Source organism: Leucoraja erinacea, chromosome 23, assembly GCF_028641065.1.
Source record: "Leucoraja erinacea ecotype New England chromosome 23, Leri_hhj_1, whole genome shotgun sequence".
NCBI classification, from domain to species: domain Eukaryota; kingdom Metazoa; phylum Chordata; class Chondrichthyes; order Rajiformes; family Rajidae; genus Leucoraja; species Leucoraja erinaceus.
Window position 1 is genome coordinate 22244569 of NC_073399.1, and position 18967 is coordinate 22263535.

At 40.6% G+C, this 18967-nt stretch overlaps 1 protein-coding gene across 1 annotated transcript in view; it reads right to left on the reverse strand.

Moving 5' to 3' along the window:
* The window catches only part of cacna1g (calcium channel, voltage-dependent, T type, alpha 1G subunit), a 239374-nt gene that overhangs the window by 31085 nt on the left and 189322 nt on the right, over nucleotides 1–18967 (reverse strand). Inside the window, exons 29-31 of the mRNA XM_055654095.1 lie at nucleotides 18683–18804; nucleotides 17032–17373; nucleotides 14900–15040 (exon numbers count right to left, since the gene is read on the reverse strand). Coding sequence (XP_055510070.1) covers nucleotides 14900–15040; nucleotides 17032–17373; nucleotides 18683–18804 — 605 coding nt within the window. The remainder of the gene's footprint in view (nucleotides 1–14899; nucleotides 15041–17031; nucleotides 17374–18682; nucleotides 18805–18967) is intronic.

Consider the following 18967-nt stretch of genomic DNA (forward strand, 5'->3'; position numbering starts at 1 on the left):
GCGTAAATGTATTTTATTGGGATTTTATGTGATAGACCAACACAAAGTGGTGCATAATTGTGAAGTGGAAGGAAAATGATACATGATTTTCAAATTTTTTTACAAATAAAAAACTGAAAAGTGTGGCATGCAAAAGTATTCAGCCCCCCTGAGTCAATACTTTGTAGAACCACCTTTCGCTGCAATTACAGCTTTTGGGGTATGTCTCTACCAGCTTTGCACATCTAGAAACTGAAATTTTTGCCCATTCTTCTTTGCAAAATAGCTCAAGATCAGTCAGATTGGACGGAGAGCGTCTGTGAACAGCAATTTTCAAGTCTTGCCAGAGATTCTCAATTGGATTTAGGTCTGGACTTTGACTGGGCCATTCTAACACATGAATATGCTTTGATCTAAACCATTCCATTGTAGCTCTGGCTGTATGTTTAGGGTCGTTGTCCTGCTGGAAGGTGAACCTCCGCCCCAGTCTCAAGTCTTTTGCAGACTCTAACAGGTTTTCTTCCAAGATTGCCCTGTATTTGGCTCCATCCATCTTCCCATCAACTCTGACCAGCTTCCCTGTCCCTGCTGAAGAAAAGCATCCCCACAGCATGATGTTGCCACCACCATGTTTCACAGTGGGGATGGTGTGTTCAGGGTGATGCGCAGTGTTAGTTTTCCGCCACACATAGCGTTTTGCATTTAGGCCAAAAACTTCAATTTTGGTCTCATCTGACCAGAGCACCTTCCTCCACATGTTTGCTGTGTCCCCCACATGGCTTGTGGCAAACTGTAAACGGGACTTCTTTTGGCTTTTTTTCAACAATGGCTTTCTTCTTGCCACTCTTCCATAAAGGCCCGATTTATGGAGTGCACGACTAATAGTTGTCCTGTGGACAGATTCTCCCACCTGAGCTGTGGATCTCTGCAGCTCCTCCAGAGTTACCATGGGCCTCTTGGCTGCTTCTCTGATTAATGCTCTCCTTGCCCAGCCTGTCAGTTTAGGTGGACGGCCATGTCTTGGTAGGTTTGCAGTTGTGCCATACTCTTTCCATTTTCGGATGATGGATTGAACAGTGCTCCGTGAGATGTTCAAAGCTTGGGAATTTTTTTTATAACCTAACCCTGCTTTAAACTTCTCCACAACTTTATCCCTGACCTGTCTGGTGTGTTCCTTAGGCTTCACGATGCTGTTGGTTCTCTAATGTTCTCTAACAAACCTCTGAGGCCTTCACAGAACAGCTGTATTTATACTGAGATTAGATTCCACCGGAATCTAATCTCCGGAAGTGGCGGCGCTGTTAACAGCTGCGGCTCGCCTGCAGTCCGACTGTTTTTACTTTCTGTTGTTGTTTTTTTTGTCTTGTTTTAGCTAAATTTTAGTTTATTAGGTTGTGGGGGGGGGGGGGGGGGGGGGGGGGGGTGTTATGGGGGGGGGGGGGGGGGGGGGTGAAACATGTTTTTTTTTGTCTCTCCCTTCGGGGGAATGCGACTTTTTCTTGTCGTATCGCCCTTCTCTGTCTCCGTCTGCGCTGAGGCCTAATGGCGGAGCTAGCGGTCTACAACATGCGACCGACCTCGAGGCTCCGGAGGCAAAGCCAGCCAGGACTTACAACGCGAGGCTGGCCGACTTCGGGGCCAAAGCAGCGGTGGCCCGACTCGCTGATGCGGCGTTCCAGCTTTCGGCAGCGGCCTGGAGCTGAGGCTGTGGGACTCGGAGCTGAGGCAGCGGTGGCCCGACTCGCTGAGGCAGCGGGACTCGGAGCTGAGGCAGCGGGACTCGGAGCTGAGGCAGCGGGACTCGGAGCTGAGGCAGCGGGACTCGGAGCTGAGGCTGCGGGACTCGGAGCTGAGGCAGCAGTGGCCCGACTCGCTGAGGCGGCGTTCCAGCTTTCGGCAGCGGCCCGACTCGGAGCTGAGGCTGTGGCGGGCCGACTCGGAGCGGAGACGGCGTTCCGGCTTTCGGCAGCGGCGACATCACCACGGAGGTCCGCTGGACTGGAGGGCGGCATCTTCGGCCTGGATCGCCTCAGCACAGAGGGAGAACAAGGAGGGAAGAGACAGAGACTAAGACTTTTGCCTTCATCACAGTGAGGAGGTGCTTGGTGAACTCACTGTGGTGGATGTTAATTTGTGTTTATTGTATGTTTTGTTATTTATTATTATTGTGTATGACTGCAGGCAACGAAATTTCGTTCAGACCGAAAGGTCTGAATGACAATAAAGGAATCAAATTCAAATTCAAATACACACGTGGACTCTATTTGCTAATTAGCTGACTTCTGAAGGCAATTGGTTGCACTGGATTTTATTTAGGGGTATCAGAGTAAAGGAGGCTGAATACTTTTGCACGCCACACTTTTTAGTTTTTTATTTGTAAAAAAATTTGAAAACCATGTACCATTTTCCTTCCAATTCACAATTATGCACCACTTTGTGTTGGTCTATCACATAAAATCCCAATAAAATACATTTACATTTGTGGTTGTAACGTGACAAAATGTGGAAAAGTTCAAGGGGTATGAATACTTTTGCAAGCCACTGTAGTGCCTATTCGCCGGAAGTTAGAGTCAATTATGTGGATATGATGGGTAGCTGATCAAAGTATAATTTCATTAGATTATAAAGTTTGCCAGTCGATAAACTATTGCAAACGGTTGCAGAAATATTTAAACATTCTCATTGAAGGTACATGCCACTGAAAAATAAAAACCATGAGAAATGTGATTCGTTTGTGACTAACTCAGAGAGAAAGGATAATATTACTTTAAAGAGCCTCATTATATTGCCAGAGTGGTTGGTAAGAGAATTGGGAATGTTTTGTAAAGTAGCAAAGATTAACAAAATGTTGAAGGTAGAACATTAGTCTTCAAAAGAAACAACAAATGTAATGACAATAACAAATCTAGTGTCACTTCACTTTAGAGAAAGTACGGAAGAAATTGAGGACAGTAAAAAAGCAACAAATCCACTGGTAGGATGGCCCTACTTATTACAATTTACGAGGCCATTCAGTTCATTGGGTTCTTTCTGGTTCCCAATAAAGTAATGCCATTTCCATTCTCCTTATTTCCTTGAAATTCTTCAATTGATTCTTTTATAACTCCACTTTTGTTCACCTTGTTAGAACCCATGGAATCTACAACCTGTAATTTCTGAGGAAATGCCACTGAGCCAAAGGACACACAAGAGGTGATGTTTAAAAGCACCCCGATGTTGCAACATTCACAGGAACTTAACATCACTAGTTAAGAAAGGAGGGAGATAAAACAATCCATCCGTTTTTAGCATAATGCATCGTGAAGTATGGACGAATGGGGAATTCAAAATTATAATGGGATAAGGTTGTATCAACATGGTTTGATTCAGGGAAAATAGTGTTTGACAAATCTAATAGATTTTTTTGCTGGCAAAGCTGAGGTCAGGTGTAAAAACAAAGATTTGTTTTTAACAGGTTTTTTTATGTAATTGAAAAATCAGACATTTAAAAACCGTTCAGATGAAATAAACAAACAGAAATTGTGAATGAACACTAAAGGAAATAAAATAACCTTTTCCATGTCAAATCTTACCGTCCCATTCATCGTGTACTAAGTGTCCAATTACTGCAGTATTTAATTTAGAATTAAATACTTCAGGTGCCGAATAAAGACTAAATGCATTGTTGGTACTGCTATTTTTTAACAGGTTTTCAGTGTGGATTTCTGTTTGCTTTTAACCTTATCATTGAATGTAATTACACTGTTTAATTCTGAGTACGTCCAAAAGCCAAATGGGATCAGGTATGGTGTACAATTACAGGAAATAACAGAAGCAGAAATTGGTTCCTGTTTGCACGAGATAAACTTACAATAAGGCAGTGTCGGTGCATTGTTCTCCAGTATTTCAGTTCTGGTGAGTTTAATGTGACTGAAAACAAACTTCTACTCCATTGATTTTGCCCCGAAACAATTGCATTCCGAAATACTATACATTTCTATTTATTATCAGAAATTGCCTGGGGAAAACAAACTACCCGAAGTATTTTATTGATAAGGACAATGAAAATTATAATATGGAGGATGTAGCTAATAGCTTTAATAATTTTTTTGTAAATGTTGGACCAGACCTGGCTAAACAAATCCCTGATCCAGGGACATCTGGAGAAACTCCTGAGAATTTATTGGAGAGAAATCCCTGCTCTATGTTTCTTATGGCAGTAGATGAAAAAGAACTGTTGGACATTGTTAAAACATATAAAAACAAAATGTCTACTGATTTCAACGACATTGACATGTCGTTAGTTAAGATGGTCATTGAGGGGATTTCCAAACCTCTAACATTCATCTGTAATTTATCTTTCCAAACCGGTACTTTTCCAATCAAAATGAAAATAGCAAAGGTCATACCAATATACAAAACTGGGAACAAGCATCATTTCACAAACTATAAACCTGTTTCTTTACTCCCTCAATTCTCCAAAATACTAGAAAAAATGTTTAACAATAGATTAGACATATTTGTAGAAAAGCATAAATTAATCACTGAAAGTCAATATGGATTCAGATCAAACAGATCAACATCACTTGCAATAGTAGAATCAATTGAAGATATCACAAACGCTATTGACAATAAACTATATGCAGCTGGGATATTTATTGATATAAAGAAAGCATTTGATACGATCAATCATGATATTAAAAACATTAGAAAGGTATGGCATCAGAGGTCTAGTACTGGATTGGATAAAAAGCTATTTAAGTAACAGGCAACAGTTTGTGAAGCTGGGTAGCTACAGTTCTACATGTTTGGACATTGTTTGTGGTGTCCCCCAGGGGTCAGTGTTGGGTCCAAAACGCTTCATCATGTATATAAACAACATTTGTAATGTGTCCAATGCCTTGAGGCTGGTCTTGTTTGCAGACGACACAAATATTTTTTGTTCTGGGGAGAATTTAAAACAACTACTGGACAAAATAACAAAAGAAATGGGCAAACTGTAAACATGGTTTGACAGGAACAAAATATCTTTAAACTTGAGCAAAACCAAAATAATGTTATTTGGTAATTGCAGATCAATTACACAAGCAAATATAAAGATAAATGGGGTTGAAATTGAACGAGTTCATGAAAATACATTTATTGGGTTTATAATGGATGATAGAATCAGCTGGAAATCACACATTAAACATGTACAATCCAAACTGTCAAAAAGCATTTCTGTATTACACAAAGTTAAGCAGGTTCTGGATTACAAATCACTCTGCATTCTCTACTGTTCACTAATCTTGCCCTATTTAAATTACTGTGCAGAAGTCTGGGGCAATAACTATAAAAGTTTGCTACATTCATTAACTATTCTGCAAAAAAGAGCAATACGTATTATTCACAATGTCAGGTATCTGGGTCACACTAATCCATTATTCTTACAGTCAAAATTATTAAAATTAGAAGATTTGGTTGCATTTAAAACAGCACAGATAATATTTAGGGCCAAAAATAAAAACTTACCTGGAGGGTTATAATTTAAGGAGAATATTTAATTTTACTTCGGAGTCACATGAGTGACTACGTGAAGAACACGCTCAGCGCTCATGTGCGGCATTAACGCCAGCAATGCAACAGCGGCTGCAACGGGAGTTAGGCGCTCCCACTACAGAATGAAACAGACCGTCAGGTCAGTTCCCTGAGGTCGGGTTTCTATTACAGGGGAGCCTTTTTCTGCTTGTGTTTTACAGGCAGAGAAAAAGGCTCTGGAGCAAAACTGTCCCCCGTTCGAGGAGGAACGTTTTCCGTCGGGGAGGGGGGCAGCAACGGGTGGTAGGAGCGTTTACCCGGTGTTCCGCTATTCCCCGACACCGTGCCGAGCCCAGCCCGCTAGTACCTGAGCAGCGGGCTGGGTGCATAGCCACCCGAAGAGGCATCTGGCAGGTGTTTTTCCCGATTTCGGATGGGACGTCTCTCCACCCGCACGGGGGGAGAGAGAGCCGTCTGAGCCGCTGGAGCGGCTCTCGGAGCAGGTGCCTGCGAGACGCGCTGCTTGAGGGGCGCTCTCGCTTCTACAAGGCACAAAAGCTCTAAAAGAACCTGTCCCCCGCTCGACTCCAGCGGAGGAGCGTTCCATTGCGGGGGGGGCAGCAACAGGCGGTAGGAACAATTACCGGGCGCTCCGCTATCCCCATCACCGCGCCGAGCCCAGTCCCGCTAGTGCCTGAGCTGCGGGCTGGATGTTTAGCCATCCGAAAAGGCATCCAGCCGGTGGCTTCCGACTTGTCGGAGGGGACGTCTCTCCACCCGCATGGGAGAAAGACAGCCGCCTGAGCCGCTGGAGCGGCTCCTGGAGCAGGAGCTCCTGCGAGACATGCTACGTGAGGGGCAGTCTCGCTGGAGGGTTCAGGCATACCCGCCACAGTGCCTAGGCACTGCCCATCGCTTCCTCCTTAGTGTGGTTAGCTTTGGGGTGACCAGGGCTGGGCTGGTCATGAAGAGGGGGTCGCTGGCTGAAGAATTCGGGAGTATGCCAGGGGTGCAGGAACAGGAAGAGCTGCTGGGTGTGTGTGGACCGCTACGTGGCTACCCCACGTGCAGGAAGGCCATTAGAGCCTAAAAACAAACGGCCAGCGTTGACCGTCTGAACGGCCAGTCTGAAGAAGGGTTTCGGCCCGAAACGTCGCCTATTTCCTTCGCTCAATAGATGCTGCTGCACCCGCTGAGTTTCTCCAGCAATTTTGTGGGCCAGCGTTGACCACCTCTCCGACAGGCACCTACAGGAGCAGGTGGTTAATGAGGCTTTAAAATGTACAGCTCCAATAAATTATTGTCCTTCAAAGTGCCGGCAGTCAACAGCCAAATCTGGGGGCATGTCGGGACAAATACTCGGACCAGGAGCTGATAATGCAGTGGATCCTCAGGCTCCTGACGTCAGCCATCACACCATTTGCTCGTTTTCTGTGGACAATACGGAGATGACCACTAACTAACAAATCACTCTCGCACTGTTGTGCAACACGCAGAGCGAGATAAATTACCTCCGTATATAAATCATAAGACCTGCCCTAAATCCTGAATTTGGGTTGTGCTAAACCCCAGCCACTGAGTCAGACTCACTGCTCTTTGGCAAAAAACCTCATGGGAATAAAAACTTTCGGCCTCATGATGGCAGGCCCCAGGACGAGCAAACCCCAAAAATACAATACCCAAGCGGCAGCACCCCATCGCGTCCACCAGTCGACGTCTACCATATGGGACTGGTGAAAGCTCGGGGACCGCATTTTTTTATGCCCGGGAGTCTTTTAGACCACGGCCCAGAGCAGGACCCCATGGAAAATGCGCCACCCCCCAACATCACTGCCATGTCAGACAACGCGCCAGACTAGCTGGTCTGGGAAGAGACAGAAGAAATGCTCATATCCATGGAGGTAGGTGGGTCTGGTGTCTACAAGAATATGTAAAATAAGGAATCTAATTTCAAAGGATACTTTATGGCAAGCATTGGCCTCAAATATGCTTACTATTCAGTACCCATTCAAAAGGATCTACGCAGATACCTAAAATTTACCTGGATGGGGCAACTATGACAGTTAAAGCATTACCCCATGGGGTAACGTCAGCTCAAGGTTATTCATCAAGATACTAAAACCAGCCTTGGCAAAACTAATAAGAAGACCATGGAATTGGCTATGTCAGCTGTTTTTCAGCTACAAAACAGTTTTTGAAACCCTGGGGTTTGTTTTACATCCAGATAAATCAAAGTTGAAGCCATCCACTATCATGGACTACTTAGACTTCACAATTAATTCAGTCCATATGACTGTAACTTTGCCAAAAGACAAAACGGTTGAATTGGCACAATTATGCTACAATTTAATGGTCAACGAGCAACCAACTATTCGACAAGTAGCAAGAGTAATTGGGAAAATGGTAGCAGCATTCGTGGCTACACAATTCGGACCATTGCATTATAAAATCTACAAAGAGCAAAGGTACAGGCATTAAAATATCATGCAGGTCATTATGATCGGGTCATGAAATTACCCACTGAAACTATATCAAAACAGTTGGCATAGTTTCAGCCCTATCATTATCTAACAGGTGGTAGATGGACTAACCTAAAGTCATCATTACTACTTACATTTCAACTAACCAGTTGACTAACCAGTTCAAAATGACATACAAAAAACTTTTTTTCACAAGGTACAGGAATGAAGGGGATGGTTGACAAACAGGGGTTAATGCTTATTTATTATTGTATTATTTATTTATTTATGTTTTTTTTGTTACTTCATACATATTACTTGTATGTGCATATCAGTTGTATGTATATATATGTCTGTATGCATCTCTAAAAATTGTCTAGGGTATTATTATTATTAATTAATTAATTATTAAATATGGAAGAAGGGTTTAGGGAGAAGGGGTGAGATTCTTCTTCTCAATCCTTTTCGAGCTTGTAAAGAAAAAGTGTTGGACATTTAAATTTTGCTTTATGCTTTTCATTGCTTTGCAAATATTGCCTGGAATGTCCAATTGTTTGACTACTTCGATTTTGTTGTTGTTATTTATTCCTATTTATGTCTTTACTTGTTCGGAACAAATAAACAAAAAAATAATAATAATTATCACCTGTAATTCAAGACAGAAAATAAAACAAATACATCATGTGTTTTTTATCAACAAACTAATCGGCCGGGAAAAAGATGCCTTTGAAGCTCCAGCAACATCAGGAAGGACGAGGTCAGGATCACATTTGATCCTATCAGTGCAGTTAGAATTGTACTCTCATCCCCAACACTATTCTCACATGAGAATACACAGAAAACAATATCCTCAGATATTGAATACAAATCTAGCCCTTTCTATAAATCCATGAGCAATTTCCTAGTTTGAAAATAGTTGTTTGTACTTAAGTGAATGTTAAATGGCTTTAATGGTTGGAAACAGATCAATTTGCACCCATTTGTTCTGTTATCACGTGTTTGAGAGAGGCTGGTGTTTCTTGGTACTTGACTGTTTAAACACCTCACTTACATAGTAACATGTTAGTGAAATATTACATTGAAAGCAGTGCTTCTTACCAAATGTGCTGCTAGCAAACAATACCATACCATTCATCATGCAGAGGGAATAGCGTCAATAAATGAAGAGAGATTAAAATTGCTGAAGATTACATATATCATAAACTATACACAGGCTCGTTTCACATAACAAACTGTGATTCTGTCAATTGAAACTAATTGTCTATTTTGTACTTTATGTATTAAAAGGTCTGATACTGCATAACAGTTCAAATGGCTTGGCATTGTTGACTAATTTTCTCCCTGTCTCACCAGCTATGCTGGGACACAGGTCTGTAAAGTTAGTTCCATTACCTGACTTGAGCGACCATTCTTCGCATCTGACCCTACTTGTGCTCTTCAGTGGGCAGTTTGACTATGGAGAGCATTGTCAACTGCATTTTGATTGGCGATCACAGTTTCTGTCCAGGGGGGGTCAGTGATTCGTTGGAAAAAGCCAAGCAGACTTTTCACCCTCTAATTTACCATTGCAGAGACCGATTGGACAGCCTCCAGAGAAAGGATTAAAGATGGAAGCAGAAAACCTTTAGACTTTGGAGATACAGCACGGAAACAGCCGTGTCGGCCTCACCGAGTCCGTAGCGACCAGCGATCGTGCTGTAAACTAGCACTAACCTACACACTAGGGACAATTTACAATTTTACCAAAACCAATTAACCTACAAACCTGTACCTCTTTGTGTGAATATACTATTAATAATATTTTGCAATTATCTGCACATGTCTCCCTCTCTCCTGAAGTTGCTACGATTGTTCAATTGGCATCATCAATTGAGTCTAACAATGAATACAGGTGGGCTATTTTATCATGAGGCAGGAGCAGTACAGTGAAATGCAAACCTATCCTCAACACTTATTACATTACGGAATTACCAAACAACAATTAATTCAGGAATTCTAGGCGAGTTTCCAAACCTTTCACGAAATGAAACTTCTTTTTTTGCTGGCCAGAGAGATTCTTTAAGAACGAGGATTGAAGTTTAAATCTCAAGAATCGGAAAGTGTCATTTTCCAACCAAAGGACATATCACTCAATTTTTCACTTTTTCCCTTTGTAACATGTGACTATATAATTAGTAATAAAATATTTGCGAAGCCCTGCGATTATGAAATGCATTTTATAAATGTGATTTTTACTTTCATTTCAAGTAGCTATGAACTAAGTTTTGTTAAAGTACATTTGCAATGAAGTTTGTGTCAAAGACATTTGGGCCATTAGCCCTGTATCTTGCAATCTGCCTTTTCCTGGACCCTACCAATCTCCTTTATTTCCGGCGGGATTGCGCCGCAAAAACATTGCCTGAACTCTCAGACACTTCAGAATATTCTTCAAATCTCATATCTCCAATGCTTATTGGTTGGGGCTGATCTAGTACCAACCCAATACCATCAAGGATTCTTACCAACTATCCATATACAGCAAGTTCCAATATATATTACTGGTTAATGAGTCTTTCCTGCCAGCATATATACAGAAACTGATAATTTTCTTATGGGTAGAATATGACCAAGTTTCTTTGCCATTAACTATGAATATCATTCCAAATAATAATATTTCAAGATATTAACTATCTTCTTCTATATCAATTCTTCAAAACGTTTAAATTAAGTGCAACAATCAAACTGTGTCATTGTCCATAAGCCCAATGTTGTCAAAAACATGGTTAATGCTCTCACATCTGCAAATACAAGAGATATTAAATCTCAGAGACCTAATCTGTTCAAGCATAGAGGTACCTACTAGAGGAGGGGCAGTGTTGGACCTCCTGTTAGGAAATGAGACGGGACAGGTGGTGGAGGTATGCATTGGGGAGCACTTCGGGTCCAGTGATCACAATACCATTAGTTTCAATATAATTATAGAGAGGGTCAGAACTGGACCTAGGGTTGAGATTTTTGATTGGAGAAAGGCTAACTTTGATGAGATGCGAAATGATTTAAAAGGAGTGAACTGGGACATTTTGTTTTATGGGAAGGGTGTAGAAGAGAAATGGAAGACATTTAAAGGGGAAATTTTAAGAGTACAGAATCTTTATGTTCCTGTTCGGTTGAAAGGAAACAGTAAAACGTGGAAAGAGCTCTGGTTTTCAAGGGAAATTGGACATCTTGTTCGGAAAAAGAGGGAGATCTACAATAATTATAGGCAGCATGAAGTAAATGAGGTGCTTGAGGAGTATAAGGAATATAAAAAGAATCTTAAGAAAGAAATGAGAAAAGCTAAAAGAAGACATCAGGTTGCTTTGGCAAGTAAGGTAAAAGTAAATCCAAAGGGTTTCTATAGCTATATTAATAGCAAAAGGATAACGAGGGATAAAATTGGTCCATTGGAGAGACAGAGTGGACAGCTATCTGCAGAGCCAAAAGAGATGGGGGAGATATTGAACAATGTATTTTCGTCTGTATTCACCAAGGAGAAGGATATTGAATTATGTGAGGTAATGGAAACTAGTAGAGTAGCTATGGATACTATGAGTTTCAAAGTAAAAGAAGTACTGACCCTTTTGAAAAATATAAAAGTGGATAAGTCTCCAGGTCCTGACAGGATATTCCCTAGGACATTGAGGGAAGTTAGTGTAGAAATAGTCGGGGCTATGACATAAATATTTCAAATGTCATTAGCAATGGGAATAGTCCCCGAGGATTGTACTGCGCATGTTGTTCCATTGTTTAAAAAGGGTTCTAAGAGTAAAGCTAGCAATTATAGGCCTGTTAGTTTGACTTAAGTGGTGGGCAAATTAATGGAAAAGATACTTAGAGATAATATATATAAGCATCTGGATAAACAGGGTCTGATTAGGAACAATCAGCATGGATTTGTGCCTGGAAGGTCATGTTTGACTAATCTTCTTGAATTTTTTGAATAGGTTACTAGGGAAATTGACGAGGGTAAAGCAGTGGATGTTGTCTATATGGACTTTAGTAAGGCCTTTGACAAGGTTCCTCATGGAAGGTTGGTTAAGAAGGTTCAACTGTCGGGTATAAATGCAGGAGTAGCAAGATGGATTCAACAGTGGCTGAATGGGAGAAGCCAGAGGGTAATGGTGCATGGTTGTTTGTCGGGTTGGAGGCAGGTGACTGGTGGGGTGCCTCAGGGATCGGTGTTGGGTCCTTTGTTGTTTGTCATGTACATCAATGATCTGGATGAAGGTGTGGTAAATTGGATTAGTAAGTATGCAGATGATACCAAGATAGGGGGTGTTGTGGATAATGGAGAGGATTTCCAAAGTCTACAGCGTGATTTAGGCCATTTGGAAGAATGGGCTGAAAGATGGCAGATGGAGTTTAATGCTGATAAATGTGAGGTGCTACACCTTGGCAGGACAAATCAAAATAGGACGTACATGGTAAATGGTAGGGAATTGAAGAATACAGTTGAACAGCGGGATCTGGGAATAACCGTGCATAGTTCCTTGAAGGTGGAATCTCATATAGATAGGGTGGTAAAGAAAGCTTTTGGTATGCTAGCCTTTATAAATCAGAGCATTGAGTATAGAAGCTGGGATGTAATGTTAAAATTGTACAAGGCATTGGTGAGACCAAATCTGGAGTATGGTGTACAATTTTGGTCGCCCAATTATAGGAAGGATGTCAACAAAATAGAGAGAGAACAGAGGAGATTTACTAGAATGTTGCCTGGGTTTCAACAACTAAGTTACAGAGATAGGTTGAATAAGTTAGGTCTTTATTCTCTGGAGCGCAGAAGGTTAAGGGGGGACTTGATAGAGGTCTTTAAAATGATGAGAGGGATAGACAGAGTTGATGTGGATCAGCTTTTCCCTTTGAGAATAGGGAAGATTCAAACAAGAGGACATGACTTCAGAATTAAGGGACAGAAGTTTAGGGGTAACATGAGGGGGAACTTCTTTACTCAGAGAGTGGTAGCGGTGTGGAATGAGCTTCCAGTGGAAGTGGGGGAGGCAGGTTCGTTGGTATCATTTAAAAATAAATTGGATAGGCATATGGATGAGAAAGGAATGGAGGGTTATGGTATGAGTGCAGGCAGGTGGGACTAAGGGAAAAAAGCTGTTCGGCACGGACTTGTAGGGCCGAGATGGCCTGTTTCCGTGCTGTAATTGTTATATGGTTATATGGTTATTGTTATATGGTTATATGGTTATAAGCATGTTACTTGGCAGGCTCTTATGCCCAAGTCTAAATTACTGTAGAAATATTGACAAATAATTGTATAATAATTATATAATTTGCAAAATTTGATAGAAAAAAGAAAAGTTAACACCAATGATAGTTGATTCCTCACTCAACTTTAGCCTCCAAAGTTTATATGTCAAGTCCATGCATCTCTAGAGATGTTAGCCATGGCTCAGCAATTGCACCTTTGTCTGAGTTGGAGGGTTGAGGAGGCAGGGTTGATCCATTAAAATCAACCATTTTAATGTTTTACAGTCGAACATGTTGCAGCATGTAATGGACCAACAAATATCTTTCTCAAGGGCTTGCTTCTGCAAAATGTAGCAACATACAATTTTCAATATGTCATTTGCTGCTCAAAAGGAATTACAAGAAACAGGCCTATCCTTTTAGATTGCCTCTTCCTATCGCCAGTAAGGATAAGAGGAAAAAAAGGGATGTGGGTTGTACTGGAATCTCTGATTTTGGGAGACACTGCTTTCCTGAATCTCAAACTGATCTGGTCTTAGGTTGGGGACTGGAATGCTAAATAAAGAGAGAGATCTATACAAGCACAAGCTATGAAAATGGCCTGCAGACCTAAGAAGTGTATTTTTGAGGTAATCAGGCGAGGCTGAGTCTGGATCACAGGGATGTTTACATAAGGGAGAGACGGAGAGGTGGGGGGAGAGTGTCAGGAATTTTAGGGGTCTTATTATCCTGAAAACCGATGGTGGGAAGGGATCTGCAGGAAATTTGATGAGGATAGGCTACAAAGGAAGACTGGAGCTCAGCAGTGAAGTGGTGTGTAAAGAAGAATTAGAAAAGCGGTTGATAGATTGGTCAACAATAGTTGGTGATAGAGACAGTTACAGAAGAAGAGGAGACAAATGGGAGTGGGGAATCATGAGGGAGAAAGTTAGCAACACTAAAGGCGATCTATTTGAAACAAATTTCCTGTCTGAAGACTCAACTCCCACAGGCTCGGACCCGCTTAGAAAATTCAATAATTCTGAAGGAGGCCTTGCAGGTTTTGTACACAAATAACTTTCCTTGTCCAGGGGCAATGTAGGAGTGGACAGACATTTCTGTTGGTGATAACCTGATATGCTCCTGACACCACAGTGCATGTATGGGTTCTTCTAAGCTGTGGTTTATCAGACATATAGATGACCCGAAAAGAAAAATATGATATACATTGTATAATTCACAATAACTACCCAATTTTCCTTAATGTGTAAGTCTTCATTGAAATTGAAACGCACGAGTGTACAAAAAGGTGGTGCTAAAGCAATCCAATTTAAAGGCAATTATTTGGTCATTTTTGTTTTGTTGTGTGACCGATCTTGCTGCGGTTGTAAAATGTCTTTTGTATCCTGATGTTCTGAACACTACATTCTGAATTATTTTGCTTTCCTAATCTGGTATGAAACTTGTTGAGTACAATACTTTGACTTTGATGAAACTTTGACTTTGATTTCTCATTTCGTTTAGAAAATGCTGTGATATAAATATAGAAATAAAAACCACATTTCATTAATATAAGTGTAGTGTCATCCACCAATGTTCAGTCTTGCAGTGAGTGCAAAATGGCCCTCATGCTACACTGGCTAAAAAGCCACTAGAAGAGTACTTTCTTCCTCGCATTCCTTTGCCTCATTTAATCTAGATCTTTTGAGTTAATTCTTAGGTTCCAAATCTTTACACAGGCCTCTGACAAATAAGTTAGAATTATTAACCTGTTTCTCAGTGCAGCATTTGTTTTGCTGTGGGATGGCATAGTTGTGGCAAACTGAACCCGAGAGATTGTCCATGAGGGTTAGCTCTCCTTCCAACGAACCTTGGATCAGCAGGGAGACGTTGTCAAAAAATTGCTTGTCCTGTGTGCGGAAAGAAGGCAGGCAGAAATGATGGAAAGGGAGGAGGGGTTAGAAGGGGAGAGGGATAATGGATACAGAAGGATTATATCCGTGGGGGATAAGGTGTGGGTAGGATATGGAATAAAGAAAAAGTTAATAATAAAAGCACTGGGTTGAAACATTGAAAGACAAACTAATTAATTATATATTGATGTTATACATCATATCAAATTATAATTTCTCATTTGAAATGCAAATTTGAAATTATTAGACATGGATTCATTTTGCATATATCTTTTGCAGGGCAATATTACCTGTTTTTACAGCAACCTGTCTGACAGAATAGGAACAAAAGACATTAAACATTCTCATTTCAATTTGAAATTTCTCAGTCTGATCTACACATTTATTTTCCTACATTCATAAATAAGTTATAATCTTTTATATCCCTACAGCTAATAAGAATGAATAGCAGAATGGAAGGAAAGCCACAAAGCACAGTTTTATTCATGCACACACTTGTTATGGCTTTGAAAAATATAATCTGAACCTAAACCCTAGCATCACCAAAAACCGAGAACTGTCTTTGAGTCCCCGAGAATTAAAGATTAATATCTAAGGCAATCTCAGCAACCCTTGAAGAAAAGAAAATCATGTGGCATTAATATTGCATGTTTTAAAAAGTCTTTAAACATCTTTATTATGTGGTAAAATTGGCTGTTTAACTGAAAATAAAAGAATTATGTTAAGTGTCTTCCATGTTTGAGACTCATTCCTTTTCTATTCTTGCATTACCAATTAACATCAGAGACAATGAAAATCTGCTCATTAGAGTCATATAGCGTGGAAACAGGCCCTTCAGCCTAACTTGCCCACACTGCCAAACATGCTCCATCTACAATAGTTCCACCTTGCCTGTATTTGGCCCAAATCCTTCTAAACCTATCCTATCCATGTACCCGTTCAAATGTTTTTAAAATGTTTTGATCGTACCTGCCTCAACTACCTCCTCTGGCAGCTTATTGCATATACTTACCACCCTTTGTGTAAAAAGGTTGCCCCTCAGGTTCCTACTAAATCCATCCTCCCTCAAATTAAACCTAAATCCCACTGGTTCTTGATTTCCCTACTCTGGGTGAAAGACTCTGTGCATTTACCCTATCTATTCCTCTCACGATCTTATATACCTTTAGAAGATCACTCTTCATCATCCTGCGCTCCAAGGAATAAAGTCCTAGCCTGCTCAACCTCTCCCTATAGCTCAGGCCCTTGAGTCCTGGCAACATTCTTGTAAATGTTCTCTGCCACCTTTCTGGCTTAACAACATCTTTCCTATAAGACGGTGACCAGAACTGAATACAATACTCAAATGTTGCCTCACCAATGTCTTATACAACGGTAACATGAACTCCCAACTTCTATATTCAATACTCTGACTGATGAAGGCCAATGTGCCGAAGGCCTTAATGACCACCCTATCTACCTGTGCTGCCACTTTCAATTAACTATGTACCTGCACTCCTGCTCCACAATACTCTCCAGAGCCCTGTCATTCATTGTGTAGGTGGTGCCCTGATTAGATTTCCCAAAATACAACACTTAACACTTATCCATATTAAACTCCATCAACCATTCTTCAGCCCCCTACCCTGCCGATCAAGATCCTGCTGCAATTTTTGACAACCGCCTTCGCTAGCTGCAATACCACCCACTTTATTGGTTGAAGTTTGTGGGTGGTTGCTGTGGTGAAATTGTCTGCTGCATTTTTGACACTCAATACATTTTTGTTTTATGACCGTTGGCAGATTAATTTCCCTCCTGGGATAAATAAAGTTCTATCGTTTCGTATCCTATCAAAATTAGTGTGCTGGTTGTGAAACCTTTTTGGATGACCAGAAGACAATTTAGAAATGTAGGTCTATTGTTCTGCATAGAAACAAAATACAGCGCAATGTATTTTCCATCAGAACCCTATTGATGATAAACAGTCAAACTGAAATATTGTTTCTTACCAGTGGTGGTTCTAAAGAAAATGGTGAATCCATTTTGATTTGGAGCGACTCAGACGGACTTCCCGGACTGTCACCTGCATCTCTTCCTTCACTGCCTCCCCAAGTAATACTGTCCATATTGCCTTGATTGGTATTTAACATTTTTAATTCCAGTTCCAGCTCTGCGTCAAGTTCTGCCTCCTCTTTCGCCTCTTTATTGCTCTCCTCCAGATGTTTCATCAGCACCGCGATGACGACGTTTACCAGCACAAACTGAGCTGTCAGTACGAATGAGACAAAGTAGATTGGGGACACGACTGTGTTGTAACATGTGCCCTCTTGGTTACAATCTCGTAATGTATCCTGCCAAGGAAGAGAATAGGAGCAGTTTAGACCAAAGCTACTATAGAATGAATCAAGGCAGTGAATGCATGATTACAAGACCAAGATAAATGAACAATTTTTCCAAGAGTAAAGATGATTGTTAATGTTTTTCTTCTCCTCCCTGTACCTTAGCACAACCCCACAATTTTCTCAATTAAAATGTTAACTTCCAGTTTAGAGCAGACCTAAAACGCCTTGCAAGGTAAAAGTTACATAGTGCTCGAGTAAAATGAGGATATTATAACCAATGGGAACATTAAGCATGAATTTCACCAAAATTAAATTTAAAATGGGAAACCAGTTCATGACAAAGTATCATTATTATTTCCACAAGAAATGATATAGTTTCAGAGGAGATAAAATAATAATTATTAAGATTATGAAAAGAGTTGATTGATTGGGAATAAATACAAAGACGAATAACTAAAATTAATTTCTTCCCTTTTGTGGAAATTCCATATCCGGCAAGAGAAGATTGTCTGGTAACAATATATGAAATTATCTTTCGATTTTAATTAATGATGACACTTGAAAGAGAATAGAATATGTAGAAAATATGTTGCCGTGCTTAATATGTCAGAAACATTAGACAAATCAAATATTAAGACAGGTGCTTGAAAGATAATTGGTAAAAATGAGGAAATTAACATCAGTTAACATGGGAAGAAAGTTAATGGCAGGAACTTAAATTTGTTCTTCCCTAATATCTTCCAGTTCTGATGAGTGGACAGTGACCTGAAATGTTGAGTATTATTGTAGGTTCTGCCAAATCTACAGTGACCTCAGTATTTTCACCAAAATAGATTACTTACCTTCTGGCTACTCCTCCTTTTCCCTTTCTTGTCCCCACCCACCCCCGCCCCCGATCAGTCTGAAGAAGGGTTTCGGCCCGAAACGTTGCCTATTTCCTTCGCTCCATAGATGCTGCGGCACCCGCTGAGTTTCTCCAGCTTTTTTGTGTAACCTTAGATTACTTGGATGTTTGTGTCATTGAATATTTTTAAGATCTTGATACATGCAAATTATTTGCTGGTTTTGCTTAAAATATAACCGTGACTTCAATTCATAAGTAATTAAGTCAAATAATTAGACATTCTGAGGATTTTGAACATTTATTTAATTATAAGCGATTTTTCTTTATTTGTGTTGTTAAATTAGAAATGTGCTGCTTATTTGAAACTTCTGCAGCTGAGAGACAGAATCTTAAAGTTCTGTGTAGAAATACATAATTCCCATTGTCCTTTTGACCATTTCCTAAGGTTGTGTTACTGAGTTGGAAAAAACTCACCTTCATTATTCCATTCCAGTTGTCTCCAGTTGATACTCGGAACAAGGTGAGGAAAGCCATCCCAAAATTTCGGAAAGTGGCATGTCGTCCCAAACCCTCACAGGGATGATCGATATTACATTCTAAAATTAGGATATTCAAAATGATTACATTTATATAATTATCAGTGAATAGGGGGAAATGATCGCCGAGATATTCTGATGACAACTTTGACACATGGACAGTGTAGATGTTCAGCACTCCCTCCCAAGGGTTAGAAGTCGAAAACTTCTGAGTGGGTTGGTA